Genomic DNA, 18482 nt, shown 5'->3' with positions numbered 1-18482 from the left:
ACCTTAAGGTCCAGAGGGAGCAGAAATCAAAAAGACTCCTTCAGCGTTACGCAAATGGTGGCCACAGGAGGGTCCTTTTCACGGACAAAAAAATCTTCATGATTGAAGAGTCTTACAATCGTCAAAATGACCGTGTTTATGCCTCGACATCCCAGGAAGCTCGTGAAAACACGTCACGGATCCTCAGAGGCCATCATCCCACCTCAGTGATAGTTTGGTGTGGGGTTTCGTACGATGGTACAACTGACTTCCACTTCTGTGAACATGGTGCGAAAACATTTGCAAAAGTGTACCAAGCGACAGTTTTGGAGCCCCTTATGAAATCGTTGACCCGCACAATGTTCAACAATGAGCCGTGGAGCTTCCAGCAGGACTCAGCACCGGCCCACAAGGCAAAGACCACACAGGAGTGGCTTCAGAGGAATGTGCCTGATTTCATTGCTCCGATTAATTGGCCCTCCAATAGGTCCGACCTCAGCCCATTGTACTACAGGTTGTGGTCCGTTTTGGAGGGCATGGTCTGTAGGAAGAGGCATCCAAACCTTGCGAGTCTCAAGCGTTCTCTTGTGAGTGGACTTTCCCCCTCGGGACCGTGCATGCTGCGATCACCCTTCATCAATTTCATCATATTATCACTCATTCTAGTATGTGTGATTAGACAAAAGTAGCAGAAAAGCGAAGTAAAATAAACCAAATCAAACTTTCAATAATCATGTTCTTACGACTGGCCTCAGATACTTCAGGCCTGTGTGAAGGCCAGAGGTGGCCATTTTGAACATTGATTGGTGCTCTGTTGGCAAAACCTGTACCTTTGTAACATCCAAATATTATTACAATAGCTTGAGCACTGTGCCTGTAGGTCATTATTTACTTTGTAACAGAATTTATGATATGACTAGGTACATCACAGAACTGTTCTGCTGTATGGCAGAAAGACAATGTCGTAAAGGAGATTATAACATCACTATATTGGATGAAAGGAAGGAGAGCCAGAAGGGCTAATATAAGAAATTAGAAAGAAATAGAAAACATCCTATGTAAAAGATGGCCGAAACATTAGTACATGATCAAAAACTACAGCTCTTCCACCCAAAACCTGGACTCAACTACTACTGTCCATACCAAACTCACAATACCGTTTAATACATCTTTCAACGACTGTTTACGGGTAGCAATCATCCAAATCCACCAACTCCTCAGCATGAAAATGCTGGGAGAGGGCCTACATATCAGACATGTGTGCAACCACAACCCCCTGGTCTGAGTAAGGTCATACAGTAACTTTCCAACTAAAATCCCATCTCCACCTCATTCCCATTCTCAACCCTCTACCTTCACCCTCATATTAGCCCCTACCACCCCTACATTTTGACAAGCCTGGTGAGATATCCACGTTTTCCTGTGCCAATTTTACTCTGGGCCTGGCAACTTTGCAGATTCAACATTTACATTAATTTCTGCTTTCTTTACCTACGTCGGAAAACCTCCCTCGAAATTCCCACATACATTTATCTTGTTCTATAATTTGCATGTCACATATACATTAAAACTGTTGTTGGATTGCTGAAATTATGTACACAATAAAATATAAGTAGCATGCACGAGGTCTGGCTAAAAAAGAACGAGACTGACAACCCTGTCGGAAGTATATGTGAAGCAGTGGGGAGTGCATGCACGGGAAGTAACCTTGAAGTTTAAAGAAGCTGACGACATAACCCTGGCTCGCTGCCACTCGTAGTTAGTCTGTGAGAAGTGGAAAAGTGCTTTATGCTATCGTGCTGTGCCATAAAATAGCAAATATGAAACTCGAGCACCGCATTAACCTCAAATTCCTGGTGAAATTGAAGAAATCACCGAGTGAGTGCCCAACAACTCTTTGTCGATGCCCACTATGTCTGCTATAATTTGAATGCTGACCCAGATATTGTTCCGAACAATGTCATTAATTTTTGCCACATTTTCTTTTGTTGATGCCATGACAGGGCAACCCGGTCTCTTGTTGTCTTCAACGAGCTTGCATCCCACGGCGAAGCATTTCTGCCATTCAAACACACGTGCGCAACACATCACATACGCCTCCTGCAACAGTTTCACACACTCACACAGTTACTTCTTCAATTTCACCAGGAATGTAAGGTTAATGAGGTGCAAGAGTTTCATATTTGCCATTTTACGGCAACACAATTGCAGATCTCCAGCTTCAAGCACTTCTCACAGACTAACTATGAGTGACCTGGGGTTCTGTAGTCAGCTTCTTGTAGCTTCAAGGTTGCTTCCTGCACATCCCCTTATCTAAAATTCTGACCTAAGAGATTAAAACAAGAGGTGTAAAAAGCCAACAATTTTTTTTTAGGATCTAGTTCAGAATTTTTCGATCCTAATTTCAGATTATTTTTTTTTTTTTTTTTTTTTTTTGTATGTATGTGTCTTGTGTTGTAGTTCTGCTGTCTAGTATGTTTGTGTAGTAGTTGTGCTGTCTAGTATGTTTGTTTTGCATAGTAGTTGTGCTGTCTAATTTGTTTGTGTCTGTCTTGTGTAGTAGTTGTGGTGTGTTTGTGTTTATATTGTGTTATAGTTGTGATGTGTTTGTGTGTGTCTTGTGTAGTAGTTGTGCTGTCTAATGTGTTTGTGTTTGTCTTCTGTAGTAGTTCCTCCATTCATATTGGGGGTTAGGCGTAGAGCTGACAACTCTGCACTGTAAAAAGCCATGTCAAGAATCAGCAATATAAGGCCATGGATGTTCCCAAGGTAAAATATTCCGGAGGTAAAATAGTCCCCCGTTCGGATCTCCGGGTGGGGACTACTTTGGGAGGTCCCTGGACTAAGGATAAGATCTACGTTAGGAAAAATATTAAATTAGGCACCTGGAATGTTCTGAGCCTTTACCGGCCTGGGGCATTTCAGTGTACAGTTAATGAGATAGTTAAGTATAAATTAGATGTAGTAGCTGTCCAGGAAGTTAGGTGGCCAGGAGAAGGGAATTCTAAAACTAAAAATTATACTTTTTTCTATGGTGGTACTGAAAATCATAATTTTGGAACAGGCTTTTTCATAAATAATAGAATTATCTCAGCTCTTAAAACAGTAGAATTTATTAATGATAGGATATCATATGCAGTTTTACAGGGTAGGTGGTGTAAAATTATTTTAATAAACATACATGCACCAACGGAAGATAAAGATGATAATACTAAAGATGATTTTTATACAGAGTTAGAACAGGTCTTTGATAAATTTTCTCAGTATGATATGAAAATTCTGTTAGGTGACTGTAATGCACAGATTGGCAAAGAAGAGACATTTAAACCCACGATTGGTAAAGAAAGTCTTCATGAATTAAGTAATGATAATGGTATAAGATTGATTACTTTTGCAACCTCAAAGAATTTAATTGTGAAAAGTACCACTTTTAAACATAAAGATATCCATAAATATACCTGGTCTTCTCCAGATGGTAAAACTCATAATCAGATAGATCATATTCTCATTGATAAGAGAAGGCATACTAGTATAATTGACGTTCGTACACATAGAGGTGCTGACTGTGCCAGTGACCATTATTTAGTAATTGCTAAATTAAGAGAAAGACTCTCAGTGATAAATCATAAGGAACAAAATCTAAAAGCTCTAAAATTTGATACAGGAAAGTTTACTGATGAAAGAATTAAGAAAGATTACCAAATTAAACTGTCAAATAGATTTGATGTTTTGCAGGATTTAAATGATGATGAAAATATAAATGAAACAGACGTAAATAAGAATTGGGAGCACATACGTAATGCAATAGAATCAGCAGCTAAAGAAAGTATAGGATACCATAAACCGAGAAAAAGTAAGCCATGGTTTGATAATGAATGTCATAATCTAATAGAAATAAGAAATCAGGCTAGACTTAGGTGGTTAAATAACTCTGATGATACAAATCTAAACAATTATAACAGAATAAAGCGAGAAGTTAACCGCGCATTTAGAAGTAAAAAAAGAGATTACTTGAAAAGCAAAATTAACGAAATTGAAACAAACAGCAAAAATAAAAATATCAGAGATTTATATAAAGGTGTAAATGAGTTTAGAAAGGGGTGGCAACCTAAAGTAAACTTGATAAAAGATAAAGACGGTGATTTTCTTGCTGACCCAAGCGATATTCTAAATAGATGGAAGAACTACTTTAATGACCTTTTAAATGTCCATGTAGGAGATAAATCAGAAGTGAATGAAGTTCACACAGCAGAACCTTTAGTTCCAGAACCTAACTTGACTGAAGTTAAAGATGCTATTAAAAGGCTAAAGAATAACAAAGCACCTGGCATTGATTTAATACCAGCTGAGTTAATTAAATATGGTGGAAATTCATTAATATGTCAAATTCATAAATTAATTTGTTTAATATGGAATAAAGAAGAAATCCCTCAACAGTGGAAAGAATCCATAATTGTTCCTGTGTTTAAAAAAGGTGATAAAATGAACTGCAATAATTACCGTGGAATTTCTCTACTCTCAACAACATATAAAATATTATCTAACATTCTTTTAACAAGACTAACCCCATATGCTAATGAAATTATAGGTGATTATCAATGTGGATTTAAACGCAACAGATCAACTACAGATCAAATTTTTCACATCAGACAGACACTTGAAAAAAAGTGGGAATATAATCAAAATGTCCATCAGCTATTCATTGATTTCAAAAAAGCATATGATTCGGTCAAAAGAGATAAATTATATAATATATTAGTAGAGTTTGGAATACCTAAGAAGCTTGTTAGTATGATAAAAATATGCACCAGTGAAACAGAAAGTAAAATTCGTGTGGGTATTAATATGTCTGACAAATTTACAATTCATGATGGGTTAAAACAAGGAGATGCATTATCTCCATTGCTCTTTAATTTTGCCTTAGAATATGCTGTTAGGAAGGTAAACGAAACTAAAGAAGGACTAAAATTAAATGGTGTGACTCAGTTGTTAGCATATGCAGATGATGTAGACTTATTAGGGGATGATATAAATACAATTAAGAATAATGCTAAAATATTTTTCAAAACTGCTAAAGAGATAGGTTTGGAAGTTAACAAAGAGAAAACTAAATATATGCTTACAGGCCGAAACCAAGTGTTAGGTAATAATCAAAATCTAATTATTGATAACAATTCGTTTGAAACAGTTTCCAAATTCAAATACTTAGGAGTGATATTAACAAATGAAAATTATATTAAAGAGGAAATAAAAAGTAGGCTTAATTCAGGAAATGCATGTTACTTCTCTCTTCATAAACTTTTGTCTTCTCGTTTAATATCTAAGAAACTAAAAGTTAAAATATACAAAACCGTAATTTTGCCTGTAGTATTATATGGGTGTGAAACTTGGTCCCTTACATTGAAAGAGGAACATAAATTGAGAGTATTTGAAAATAGGATCCTTAGGAAAATCTTTGGACCTAAAAGGGATGAGGAGACAGGTGAGTGGAGAAGGTTACATAATTTAGAACTACATAATTTGTATTCATGTCCAGATATTATTAGAATAATTAAATCAAGAAGACTTAGGTGGGCAGGCCATGTGGCACGAATGGGAGAGGAAAGAGGAGTTTACAGGATTCTTGTTGGGAAACCTGATGGTAAGAGACCAGTAGGAAGGCCAAGACGAAGATGGAGGGACAACGTCGAGATGGACCTAAGGGAAATCGGTAGGGATGGAAAAGAATATATAGATCTTGCTCAAGATAGGGACAGATGGAAGGCCTGTGTTGCTGCAGCCATGAACCTTCGGGTTTAAGAAGGCTAGAGAGTTAGTTAGTTAGTTTGGTGTAAAAAGCCCCTTGGGAAAAATTAAAAGTGCAAGGTTGTAAAAAGACCTGCACAAGACAAACACAACACATTAAAAAGTCAGAAAAAACTAAAAGCTTCCTCACAGACGGTGGAAGAGACCAGCTCTTCGCAAAAATCTAAAAACATTTGATAAAACACTGTTGTCATCACTCAACAGGAATGACAAACAGCTGGGAAGATTAAAAGTCTGTCTGAGAATAACAAAGTTATATAGAATAAGCTGAACACTTAAAACAACGTTACGAACACAACACATCGGAGGGTCCAGCCCTTGTAGCAAGTGACCATGCGTTAGATGGCTGTGTCCTATACCCAGGCAGGTAAGAGTAAATTCTTTTTGACGAGAGGGATGGGACGAGGAACCCCAAGCACCAACGGTGGGTTTGATAGCGTGAAGCTTTTGTTCCCTGTTTCCGCATCCCACTCTTCCTGTCAAGTGTCAAGAAGGCAACCATGAAAAACATTCTGCAGGTCGGTAGTTGGCAGAAGGTGGACGAGAACGTTGCCGTCTGCATCAGCAGACTTTGCGGCAGCATCAGCTGCTTCGTTCTCTTGTATGCCCACATGGCTAGGGACCCAACAGAAGCAGACATCAGCACTGGCAGATAAAGACACAAGCCGTCTGAAGATGAGTTGCAGTACTGGATGCCGAGAATTCGGCGAATCCAGTCTGCAACACGCTGGTCGAATCACTGCACACAAGGACTCTCTTCAGACCATTGACGTCTGCAAAGTCCAGTGCCTTTAGAATGGCAACCCTGATGTATAGATGGAACAAGCAGGATGTAGCAACTGGAACTTTGAGAGTCTAGGATGAAGGCGCAACCGACTGATTCGACTGTCTTGGACCCATCCGTATAAAATACATTAAATTGGGGTAATTGACACGAAGCTCTAAAAACTGCTGCTGGTATACAACCATTGGTGTTTCTGCCTTTGGAAGGGCAGTCAGAGAAAAATCGATAGAAGGGGCAGGAAACTCCCAGGTCGGGAGAGGCGGAATGAGTGGAGAGACGCCAGGAAGATCATGTCAACAACAAGTGCTGACAGGATCTCGTCTGCACGAACACCAAATGGTCTAGTGACACTAGGGTGGAGCTGATACCTTTCCAGCCTACTCTCGTCTGAGACGGGGTGATATGAAGGATGTGAGGGCATCGAGCGAACATGGAGGAAGTAGATCAATACCAGCCGCTGCATTCGTAGGGACAGCGACAGCTCAGATGCCTCCACATACAAACTGGTGACTGGACTGGTACGGAAAGCACCAGAACATATACGAATACCAGCATGGTGGATAGTGTCTAGGATGCGTAACCTAGATGGGCAGGCGGACGAATACACAACACATCCATAATCTAGCTTCGACCTGATGAGTGAATGGTGAAGGCAGAGCAGTACCGCCCTATCAGCACCCCAAGAAGAATGAGATAAAAAGCTTAGGAGGTTGAGAACCCTCAGACAAGAGAACTTTAACTGGCAAAGGTGAGGTTGCCATGTTAATTTCTTGTCGTAATTGGACCTCATTTACGAAGCACAGGGGTGACTTCCCCATGTTCAGGTCAGGGTCGAAATGACATGTACACTGACGACAAAAGTAGACGCAGATGGATTTCTCGGATGAGAAGGTTAAACCTGTTTGGGAGAACCACTCAACCAAACGGTTTATTGTCAGTTGGAGTTGACGAGAGATTCCGTGAGCGACAAAAGATCGTGAGGTCGTCTACATAGAGGAGACCATGTACAGGGGCACGAATGTTTGCCATGACACTATTCACTGCTATGGCAAACAGAGACACACTAAGCATACTGTCCTGCAGGACACCGTCCTCTTGTTCATGAAGATCTGAAAAGGAGTTCCCAATACGTACGCGGAAAGAATGATTGGATAAAAATTTTAAAATGTTTGAATAAAGTACGCCATATGGCCATGGACACCCCAAGCATGGAGCTGCTTGAGGATACCAAAGTGCCACGTTGTACCATAGGCCTTTTGGAGGTAAAAGAAAACTGCTAGTAATTGTCCCTTCTTCAAGTAAGCGTCCTGAATGCGTGTTTTCAGCTGAACCAGATGGTCCAGCATGGAACGGTTGGAGTGAGAACCACATTGAAAATTGCTTATCAAAGAATTTTCCTCCAAAAATCAGGTGAGACGCTTGTTGACCATGCGCTGCATCAACTTGCACACACAGCTAGTTAAGGCAATAGGCGGACGTCGCCTCGCAGGTCCACTGGGATGTGGAATGGAGGCGTGTGCAGCATAAAGGACTCGTGACACGAAGACATCTAGGGCGTTGATGGCTGACAAAGTCAACGCAATATCAACTTCAGGGTCCACTGTACGCTCAAACGCACCCCAGTCAGCCCGACTGAGATGCCAGTGAGGGAGTTGTTCACGTGAGTGCTGAAGATGTTCGAAAGTGAGAAAGAGTGGGAAGTGATCACTCCCACAAAGATCAGTGTGAACTCTTCAAGATGTGGTAGGAGCAAGGCTGGGACTGCAAAGGGACAAGTCCAATGCAGAGTATGTGCCTGAGGATGGACTGAAATATGTGGGAGTTCCATCATTCAGCAACGTTAAATCTAATGCCTCACGGAATTGATCTACAATTTGACCCCAGGGCTCTATACAAACGGAGCCCCACAAACAATGGTAAGAATTAAAATTGCCCAAAAGAACAACAGGTGACGGAAGTTGTTTGAATATAAAAAGGAGGTCCTCAAGTGAGAAGCGCTCCTCCCTTGTGATATATACACAACACACAGATATTGGCTGTGGTAGATGGACCCGCACAGTGACAACTTGGAGGGGGGTGGTGAGAAAGAGTGGTGTTAAGTGGATGGAATCTCGAACACCGATTGCTACACCACCGTGTGCACGACTACCGTCAGGAAGCTTGTTGGTGCGGTAAAGCATGTATCCGTCGAGAATCACTGATTCATTTGGGTGAAAATATGTCTCTTAGAGACATATAATGGCAGGGTCAAATTCGGATATTAAAATTTGAAGTTCCTCGAGATGTGCGCGGAAACCGTTAAGGTTCCACTGCAGACAAGAGGCTATGATGTAAGGTTTAGTGTGGCCTTCTAACGTGTACTCTATTCGATATCCCTGTCACCTTTGTAAATTCCTCATCCGCAGCATTGTCCTCTATTATGTCCTCTGGTAAGGACACAGAGGGCAAACAGGATGGAAAGGGGGTGGGAGGGGGGTGGTGGCAAGTGCTTTCAGCAGAGCTACTGGACTTCAAAAAATATTCTCTTGTATATAACTGCTTGAACTTCTTTTCTGTGGAGCGAGTAGTGATTGCTGGTTTCCTTGGAGTGGGGCGAGCTACTGCAGGAAGCGTTGTTTTGGCAAATTGTGAAGATGAGGATGAATTGAAGAGTTGAAGTTGACACGGAAAAGGATGTAAGTACCAAAAAGTAAATTTTTCAGGAGAAACATTCTTCTCCATGCCAACGACCCTGCAGTTGCATCCGATGCCATCTTACAGCATCAGTGAGTACTACATGCATGTACTCGGCACTTCCATCTCTCTCCAGGCCATTGGCAATGAAACATAGATTGTTGTCCACGCGAAGTTGGATTTTTGACCAGTTTGGCACTTACATCCTTTTCCATGTCAAGGCTTCAATTGTCATAAGATGAAGGAACAATCACAAACATATAAAACCAACACAACACAAGTTCCACAGAGAATTACACTGGCCACGTTTCCAGACGCAAAGCCTCATTTGTCTGCAAAATGTAGTCCAGGGTGTACTACATGGAAGTGAGGCTGACAATTGGGTATCTTTAGAATGGGCCATTGCCATTACCTTTCAACAAGCAGAGAGCACACAGCACATTTTGTCCATGTAAATGCTCTCTACGAAGCTACTATATCCTGTACCCTTGCAGCATCATGTATTATATTGCTGAGTGCATTCAAAACCATGAATATATAACACGAGAATAGCACAATGTGCTTTTTTGTTGATATTAACAAAAATAACTTACAATTACCTTCTGAGCTTATCAAACCAATGACCATGTCTAGAACCAAGAAGGTGTGTGTCTGCAAGGATGAGAGCCTTCACAGGATGATAATCACCTTTTATTGGAATAGACTTATCTGCTGCTCCTGGATCCAACTTTGGCCACCAGCACTAGAATGAAAATTTTAGCAGAGTTGAATATTTATAAATACGGATATGGTGACGATATAAAAATGCAAACATTAATAAAAATACATTCCCTTGCTTAATAAACACATGGAACTATAACTACGATACAATTAGAAATGTATTCCATAAAAACTGATACATGATTTTGCCTTTACATTGAATTATCAGTGAATAAAATCAAATTCATTTTGTTTTAGGAAATCTCCATGCCAATCAGCACAGCACCCCGGGGTGAGCACATGCAGTAGCACTGTCAGACTTTCTGGTCTCGGTGAGCTGCTCTTATCTCTGATAAAAATTTGCATGGGCCACATCATTTTCAAATAAAAAAATATTCAATATTCACATGTTATTATAGTATCCACACATGGATTAATTATTCAATATTAATAATAACTAGGGCTCAGATAGTTATGCACTAAAAAAATACAAAATATGCATGCAAATATGCATTAAAAAGTGTAAAATATGCAATTTAAAAACCAGTTTCATTTATAAATGCTGTATATTACAAACTATGAAAGATTACATGCCAGGCAATGAATATGCGTTATTCTGAATGCTCATTCGCTACACAGATTTTTATAAATTAATATGGTTCTGCGTTAAATGAAAAACAATACATTACAGATCAAGATCATAATTGCATTTGATAACATGATGTCTCAAATTTTTGAACTTGAAGCTCCTTCTGTTTTCAGCTAGAATAGTCTTATATTCAGAAAACAGACGTTAAACTTCACAAGATACAAGTGTACTGTATTTTACGGCAATAAAGTCGGACACATCAAGTTCCAGATCATCCATACGATGTCCATTTGTATGCAGAATTTTGCAAACTTTCACCATTGTTGTATACCCACTGTTCTTTTTCAATACTGCATCCAATTTCTGTACATACACAGGATTTTCAACCTGGGCGAGGGCCTCTTTAACGTCTTCTATAATTTTGATGCTTGTTTGAAGTTGTAACCCTTTGGTTTCTAATCAACGAATGGAATATTTCAGGCAAGAGAAATTAGCTCAGATGTAGGCAAGATCCTCACGAATTCCCTCTGTGGAAAGTATTCGCTGGGCCTCCCCGATGCACACTGGGCATCAAGTCTATCAACAAAATGTTTCACCATTTCAAAATTGTCGGCGTAATATGCAGCAGCCTCAATCCACGTGCCCATCTAGTAACCACAGGAGATGGTGGAAGTGGCATGTCAAGCGCTACTTCTTGGAAAACTCTTACACGGCTAAGATGCTTTGAAAAACACCTTTTTCACATTTGAAATTAGTTCATTGACCTTATGAAAGTTTGCTCGAACTAATTCAGACACATGATGCAGCGCATGTAACATGAATAAGTTTCGGATACAATATTTTAAGACCGGCCATTGCTTTACACATATATGGAGCAGCATCGGTACAAGCAACTAGACCTCGGTCGTAACATGCACATCAACTTATTTTTATACAAACATGCACCTGCATATGAAACATGCATTTTTAGTTAAAAATCCTTAAATATGCATTTGCATATGCAATATGCATAATTATCCGAGCACTAATAATAACAATAGGAACAGTGGAGTAGAAACAAATCTACAAATTCAAATGTTGCATTGAAAATGTTAAATTCTGGGTACAATACATTTCACATGTCTTTTTGATATAATGGTACAAAATGGATTTCTTCTACATTCAGGGTTTTCAAAGTAAATAGGCTAAATAAGGAATTATTTTCCTGTAGTTTACGGTCATTACAAGCATAAGAAATTCATATTCATAAAACCAAATCCTTCATAACAAGTCTTACCTGCACAATGACAACATCCATTATATAACGGACTCTTTTTGTTTAAAAAATTACTAACCATTGTTATAACTGTATCTTTACTCAAAATGAAAGTAAATGTGTGATGAAGGGAGCGTGTGTTCTCCTGAAACGTCACAAAGAAAAACTGTTTTCTTATGCTTGTAATAACCGTAAACTACAGGAAAATAATTCTACAATGCAAGCAAAGCGTACATACAAGAAAAACTATAAACAAGGAATGTTGTTCAACTTTTTAACTCAAAGCCAAGAGCTTTTAAATAACGCAAATTCAGAATTGTGCCGATGAAAATCAAGTGGCTAAAAAGTAAATAAAGAAAGCAAGCTATTTGATACAAATATTAAATGATTACTAATTATTTCAATTTTATAAACTAGGTAAGGCAAAGCAAAAAAGCTCCCCGTGCCATGAAGACACATTAAGGGATGTGGGGGTACGGCCCCACACATTCTCAATCTTGGCCATTTTGGAGGTAATGTCATCAGCACCACACTCTGACCACCATTACCCCTCAGGTACCCACTGTTTTGAAGCTGCCCAGAGCCGCTTTACACAGGGACAAGGCCAGAAAAATTCCAACATTATGGAATACGTACTGGGAATCGAACCTGGGTCTCCCACGTGGTAGTCAAATGCCGTTCCGACTACACCGCTGTGGGTCTCAATATTATAACTATGGTTACATGACATAAAATAAATATACTGTATACGTGTAATAAGATATAATACTTTCTCTTTCCTTCATAACAAGTCTTACCTGCATAATGACAACATAATAGATGATGTATTCACAGTAGATCAACAGCGCTAGAACAGCAAAAATGAATTTTCCAATGTACCCTGACCTAACTCCCAACTTGTAATATCGTGGAACTTTTTTACCCATCTGAAAAGAAAAAAAAAGCTATATTTAGCATAACAAAAAGAAAACTTTACTAATAATTGATCTGAAATCAATCTAAGCAAGCAATCACTGATTTCTGATGTGGAGAATACTAAAAATCCCAAATTTCATTATGTAAGCTATACATGGGTTCAGATATGAGTCTGATATGTTTCACTGGGACTGCATAGATACTATATTGCTTATCTGTTATGCTTCCATTGGAATTTGATTTTGTATTTTTGAACTTAGTTGCATTAAAATCAAGACTGACTGATTTGGTTTGTTTTGCTTTGCTTTTCTGACACTTTCGCTAATTGTGAAGATCAGGATGAGTGATGACATGATGAAATTGATGAAGGGCCGCTCACAAAGAATGCCCATGTCCAAGCTGGGATTCAAACCTGGGATTCCTGACTGAAATCAAGAGTATTGACATTAACTATTCATCTACATGGGATCTCTGTTTTGCATAAAAAATAACGGTAACAGTATGGTATAGGTAAAACACATTTCACTCGTTCATTTAGTCATTTTTTACATTCGTACTTACCTATTATGCATTTTGAAACATTTTTTAAGGTGGGATTTCGCTTCTTTCACGAAAATAGCTTCAATTTTACACATATCAAGTAATTATTGTTCGTTCCTCTCACACACAAATGGTGGAGAAATCTTGACTAGCGTTGTCAATGATCAGTGGGTTTGCAGTGTTGCAACCTTCTTCACCGAAAAATACCTACTTTCGTGCTACTCATTTTGTATTTTTTTTCCGGGTTCGAAAACCCCATGCACAGATAGCCCCACAAACCATGCATGTGTAGCCCCACACACCATTGACAGATAGCCCCACGAACCATGTACGGATAGCCCCTCAAACTATTCATAAATAGCCCCATGAACCATGCATGCGTAGCCCCACACACCATTCACAGATCCCATAAACCATTCACGGATAGCCCCACGAACCATGCACACAAGGTTAGATTAGGCAAATATAGTTAAAATTGTCATGTTCTGGCAAAACAATGGCGAGTTTGGAAACACTGACCGGGGGTTACGTCATAGAACGCACGGAAAAATGTTGTTCACGTAGTCGAATGTAATGGAGGCAAGAGCGTTTGTGCATCGGACAGACATTAATATCGAAAAATTCATGATTTACCGGCCGAATAAGTTGAACGAAGGGAGAAAAAAACTTTCACGAGATTTCAAAAGTCTACAGAAACTCAGTTCCATAAGTAGTTTCTCCTGCAAATTTGAAGAAATGTGAAGTTATTTCTCCATAAGGAATACATGGAAGTCTGAAAATAATTAATTAATTATATATTATTGTGAAAATTAATGAAAATAGTCATGGACAATTTGCACGGTAATACTCATGGATCCCACTGTACAAACCTAAACATCCAGTAAACATCAACAGTAACACAATTTGCTTCTAACAACAATGCCATTTGCAATATCACATTAACAATCGAAAGATCTTTGGTGTGTTCTCTCTTGTCCACCATTACGTTTCTTCTTCTTATTATTTGAAGTTTTTTTGCAACACTCATTCATACAGCATTGTACAGTGGGATCCATGAGTATTACCATGCAAATTGTTTATGACTATTTTCATTAATTTTCTCTTGCATCCTAAAATGTGTTTTTCTGCTACTTTTGGTTAATTTTTTTCCTTTCTTTCATTCTTTTATTGTTATGCCATCTATTGTTGTAGTTAACGCCAACAATTACACATTCGCTAAAATTCTTTGAGCTGTTCTTTCGAATGGTATGTGTATAAATTTCGTAATATACATAATTAAAATTTTATAATCACGAAATGTTTTTGTGGACACGCTGTATAATCCACTTGAGTGTAATTTCATTTTTTCAGGGGAGACCTCTAAAGTTTGACATGGTATATTTATTGAACCTCTGTCATTGCACTGAAAATTTGTATCATTGCCGAGACAGATATATTGAAGCCTCTCTAAAAAGAAGTAGTTGTTTGGTTAGGTATTTATGCTGTAATTAATTATTGAAATTTGAAATGGAACAATTGCATGCAACACTAACTTTGATTTGGTATCTACCAGATAGAACACTGCACTTTAGACATGAATTCAGGTAGTTGTTCTGTAATGGAGATGAAACAATTTAGTTATAAATTTGTCATTTGGCTGCAAAGTGAAATAAACAAATTCAATCAATCAACTACTTTTGTTACACTATTATTCAAAATGTTTGTCTGCTAACAACAAAAGTAAGAACCGAAGTCCACTATTACTTCTAAGCAGCTTCTGCAAGTGATTTATCTCATACTCAGATGGCGCTTGTGGTTGGTTGATGGAAAGTGTAAGGTTTCATTGGCTGTTGGGGTTTGCTTTCTCATGGCTGCTTCCAAATTTTGAAGATGAACCAAAAACACTCTCAATATATCAATATTGGTTGTATGTAGGCATCAGACGTTGGCAGAAATGAAACAATTGCATCCTAAATAGACCACAGTCATAATATCTTGATTTGTTTACAATTTGGAGTAAGAACATTTACATTCTCAATGGATGATATCACAAAAAAGAAATGGGAGGTAATACATGGGTTACATTTTGGAACCAGATATATGGCCTGCTTTTGTGGTTTCGACTTCTTGGAATACATTATATGTTACATAGCCAGGGCTCGAAAAATCCCTGTCGCCATGGTGACTAAAAATTTCAGCCTGGCGACTGTGATCTGTTACTGTAATATTGCATGTACGAAATTTTGAAAATTCTATGTTCAAATTGCAGTACAGCGTAAGTTAGAAAATGATTATTTTTACAACGTTGTGAACATTCCATAGAATCAGTAACAATTTCTTACTCTTTGTTTCCCAGTCCCCAACCCCCTCCCATTTCCCACTTTCTCACATGATTTAGCGATGTTTTGAATATGGTGATGCTCAGCTTCTTATAGATTGATTGATTTGCTTTATTTTACTTCGCTTTTTTTGCCACTTTAGGCTAATTTGCGAAGATGGGGATGAGAGATAATATGATAAAATTGATTAATGAACACTCACAAATATCCATGCCCATGCCGGAATTTAAACCTGGGACCCCTGGCATCATACCGTGATATGCTAACCACTCTGCCACGGGGGCCGGCTCAGCTTCTTGTAGTTTGGTTTGAGTTGGTGTTTTAAGTCCACTTTATGCACAGTAAGGCTAATCGGGACTGGACCTACAGTTTAAAGTGGGATCCGAACCACTTGTGCCTCCACTGGGTATCGAACCCGGGACCCCTTGATTACAAGGCAATGACGCAACCACTGCGCCATGGGGGAGGCCCTCAGCTTCTTATAGTATGCACAATTGCTACTAGGTTGTGTCCTGGCGTCTGATTTTCAGATCTGGCACCTGGCTTCGAAGAAGATTTTTCGAACACTGTACATAGCACATTTAAATCTATTCTTTTGGTCTGTGTGGCTTCTCTGTCTTTTTAGGCTAATCTCGACAATGATGAATGAAGATTGTATGGAATTGGTGAATGAAGATTGTATGGCATTGGTGAAAGGATACTTACACAGAAACAATCATGCCCAGTTCAGGACTCGAACCCAGGACTGTGGTGAGATCGTAAGTCGTACTCAATGGTGTAACAGTTTCATAGATCGGAGACACATTAAAATCGGAAATTTTGTGTTTTGCATCTTTCTTACTTACCAATTTTGGGTAACACTTTACTATACCGGAGACGAATTTCTTCAAATTTACAGGAGAAAGTACTTCCGCAAATTATTTTCTGTAGCGTTGTTGATGTTCATGAATGTAGTTTTGATCCATTTTAATTCGAATGCATGTGGTTTTTTACGAAAATCTATTTCCGACACGCTATTGCTGCTGCCGCCATTTGCTTTCTGTACGAGAACACAATACGCTCTTGTATTGTCCGCATATGCTAAATTGAACGAAAGGAGTGCTAATGGAACCTAACCTAACAGGCCTAACCTAACCTAGTAGGCATACCTCGTCCCCGTGATGGTTCCTGGGGCTATTGTGAATTTTTGGGCCAACGTCAATGATTTTTGGGGCTACCCGTGGATGGTTTGTTGGAAATAAAGAACAACAGTAAGTACTCGTTAATGTAAGAAATAGACATTATTTTCGTTAGAAATTCATTATTTCACCTAAAGAAATTTTCCGCAATGCAGAATAGTACGTTAGCAATGTAAAAAATTATGAAATAAATCATTGATAGGTGTCTCCGGTATAGTAAAGTAGTACCCAATTTTGTATTGCGGAACATAGTTCAAGGTGTCATTATGCTTTTGACACGAAAACAAACAAAATTTTTCACATTCTGAGTGCTTTTTTTATTCCTTTCTTCGCTTCCGGAACACACAATAAGCGGGCACATCTTGACTCACGTTGTGGGTATGCAATGTTTCAACTTTATGCACTGAAAAATACAAACTATCGTGTTCGTCACCGGTGGAAATTATACATTATGCATGGGTAGCTGACGTATTGCCCGGGTAGCTGATGGGTAGCCCCACGAACCATACACGGATAGCCACACGAACCATTCACAGATAGCCCCACGAACCATTATGCACGGTAGCTGACTGATAGCTCCACGAACCATTCATGGATTACCCCACGAACCATTTCCGATAAGGTTAGGTTACGTTAGGCAAGCATAGTAAAAAAGGGGGGGGGGGGGTTGAAACACTGACAGGGGCTTAACTCATCAAACGTACGCAGCATCCAGTTGTCGTAGGGCAAGCAGTTGTGTAGTGAGATATTTCTTTTGAAAAATACATGATTTCCCGGTCAAAAATATTCCACGATGAAAGAAAATACCTCGACGAACGTTGTAAACCTTGGAGAAACTCATTTTCGTAAGTTGTTTCTTGTGTAAAATTGAAGAAATGTTTCTCCGATGTATGAAACTGTTACCCTCAATGGAATCGGCCACCGCCCATAATATTATACCATTATTTAACGATACACTAGTACTTTTTCTATAGTACACATACAAGTTTTGTTTTTATAAAATCAGAAATGTGAAATCAGTCCAACAAAAGAATGAGACTTGTATCCCAACATGATCCCAAGATTTTCAAATGTAGCGATTTCTTGACACCTGCCCAAAACTTCCGTCAGTTACGACTTTTTTATATGAATTTTTTTAGCATGCATAAAATCACATAGTAATTAAATCATTTATGATCCATTGTACTTTAAGTACCAATTAAAAAAAAACAGGCCAATTTACTACCAAACAATAACATTTGGTCGCCGAATAAACGTCTGAATTTTACATGAGTGTATGAAAAAATATTTGACAGTACCATTTTTACATTCAGTGATATTAAACACGTTCATGTACATAGAGTACGTTTCCTGCACGTAAAACCTCCAGTTATACTACAATAATACGATTAAATAAATTGTTAAATTAGATAGTCTCAAATACAAAATACAAACCATGTCGGCTGCTGTTCCTTTCCAGCGTTGCTAACTCCGTAACGAAAAAAAACCGGGGAAAATGCGATTTATTTAACGCCAAAAAAATTAAAAATGTATAGATAATTTTGTTGACACTTTAAATGAAAGAATATTGACCTAGGGACTCATAAGGGAACAAAATATTTGGAACAGAGATGCAATTTAGTCATTTGAAGAGGTACGATCAAATTTCTTGTGGAATATAAACAATTTAAACAAGTAGTTTGATAGGGAAACCGCCACAGATTATATGGGAAACTTTCCACTGACGGAATAAACTGTGAAGAACAAG

At 38.6% G+C, this 18482-nt stretch overlaps 1 protein-coding gene across 2 annotated transcripts in view; it reads right to left on the bottom strand.

Annotated features, from left to right (window-relative positions):
- Positions 1–18184, bottom strand: part of PGAP5 (Per1-like protein PGAP5) — a 55046-nt gene extending 36862 nt beyond the window's left edge. The window contains exons 1-3 of one of the 2 annotated variants that reach the window (XM_083142324.1): positions 18170–18184; positions 12582–12710; positions 9841–9983 (exon numbers count right to left, since the gene is read on the bottom strand). In XM_083142324.1, coding sequence (XP_082998450.1) covers positions 9841–9983; positions 12582–12710; positions 18170–18172 — 275 coding nt within the window. In that variant the 5' untranslated portion in view covers positions 18173–18184. Of the gene's footprint in view, positions 1–9840; positions 9984–12581; positions 12711–18033; positions 18103–18169 lie in introns of those variants that run through there. The other variant, XM_083142325.1, reaches the window with a different exon arrangement.
- Between the last annotated feature and the right edge of the window lie 298 nt (positions 18185–18482).

The sequence above is a fragment of the Lepisma saccharinum genome, chromosome 20 (assembly GCF_977018435.1).
Source record: "Lepisma saccharinum chromosome 20, izLepSacc3.1, whole genome shotgun sequence".
NCBI classification, from domain to species: domain Eukaryota; kingdom Metazoa; phylum Arthropoda; class Insecta; order Zygentoma; family Lepismatidae; genus Lepisma; species Lepisma saccharinum.
The sequence above is the reverse complement of the archived record's forward strand: the minus strand, read 5'-3'. Positions and strand labels throughout refer to the sequence as shown.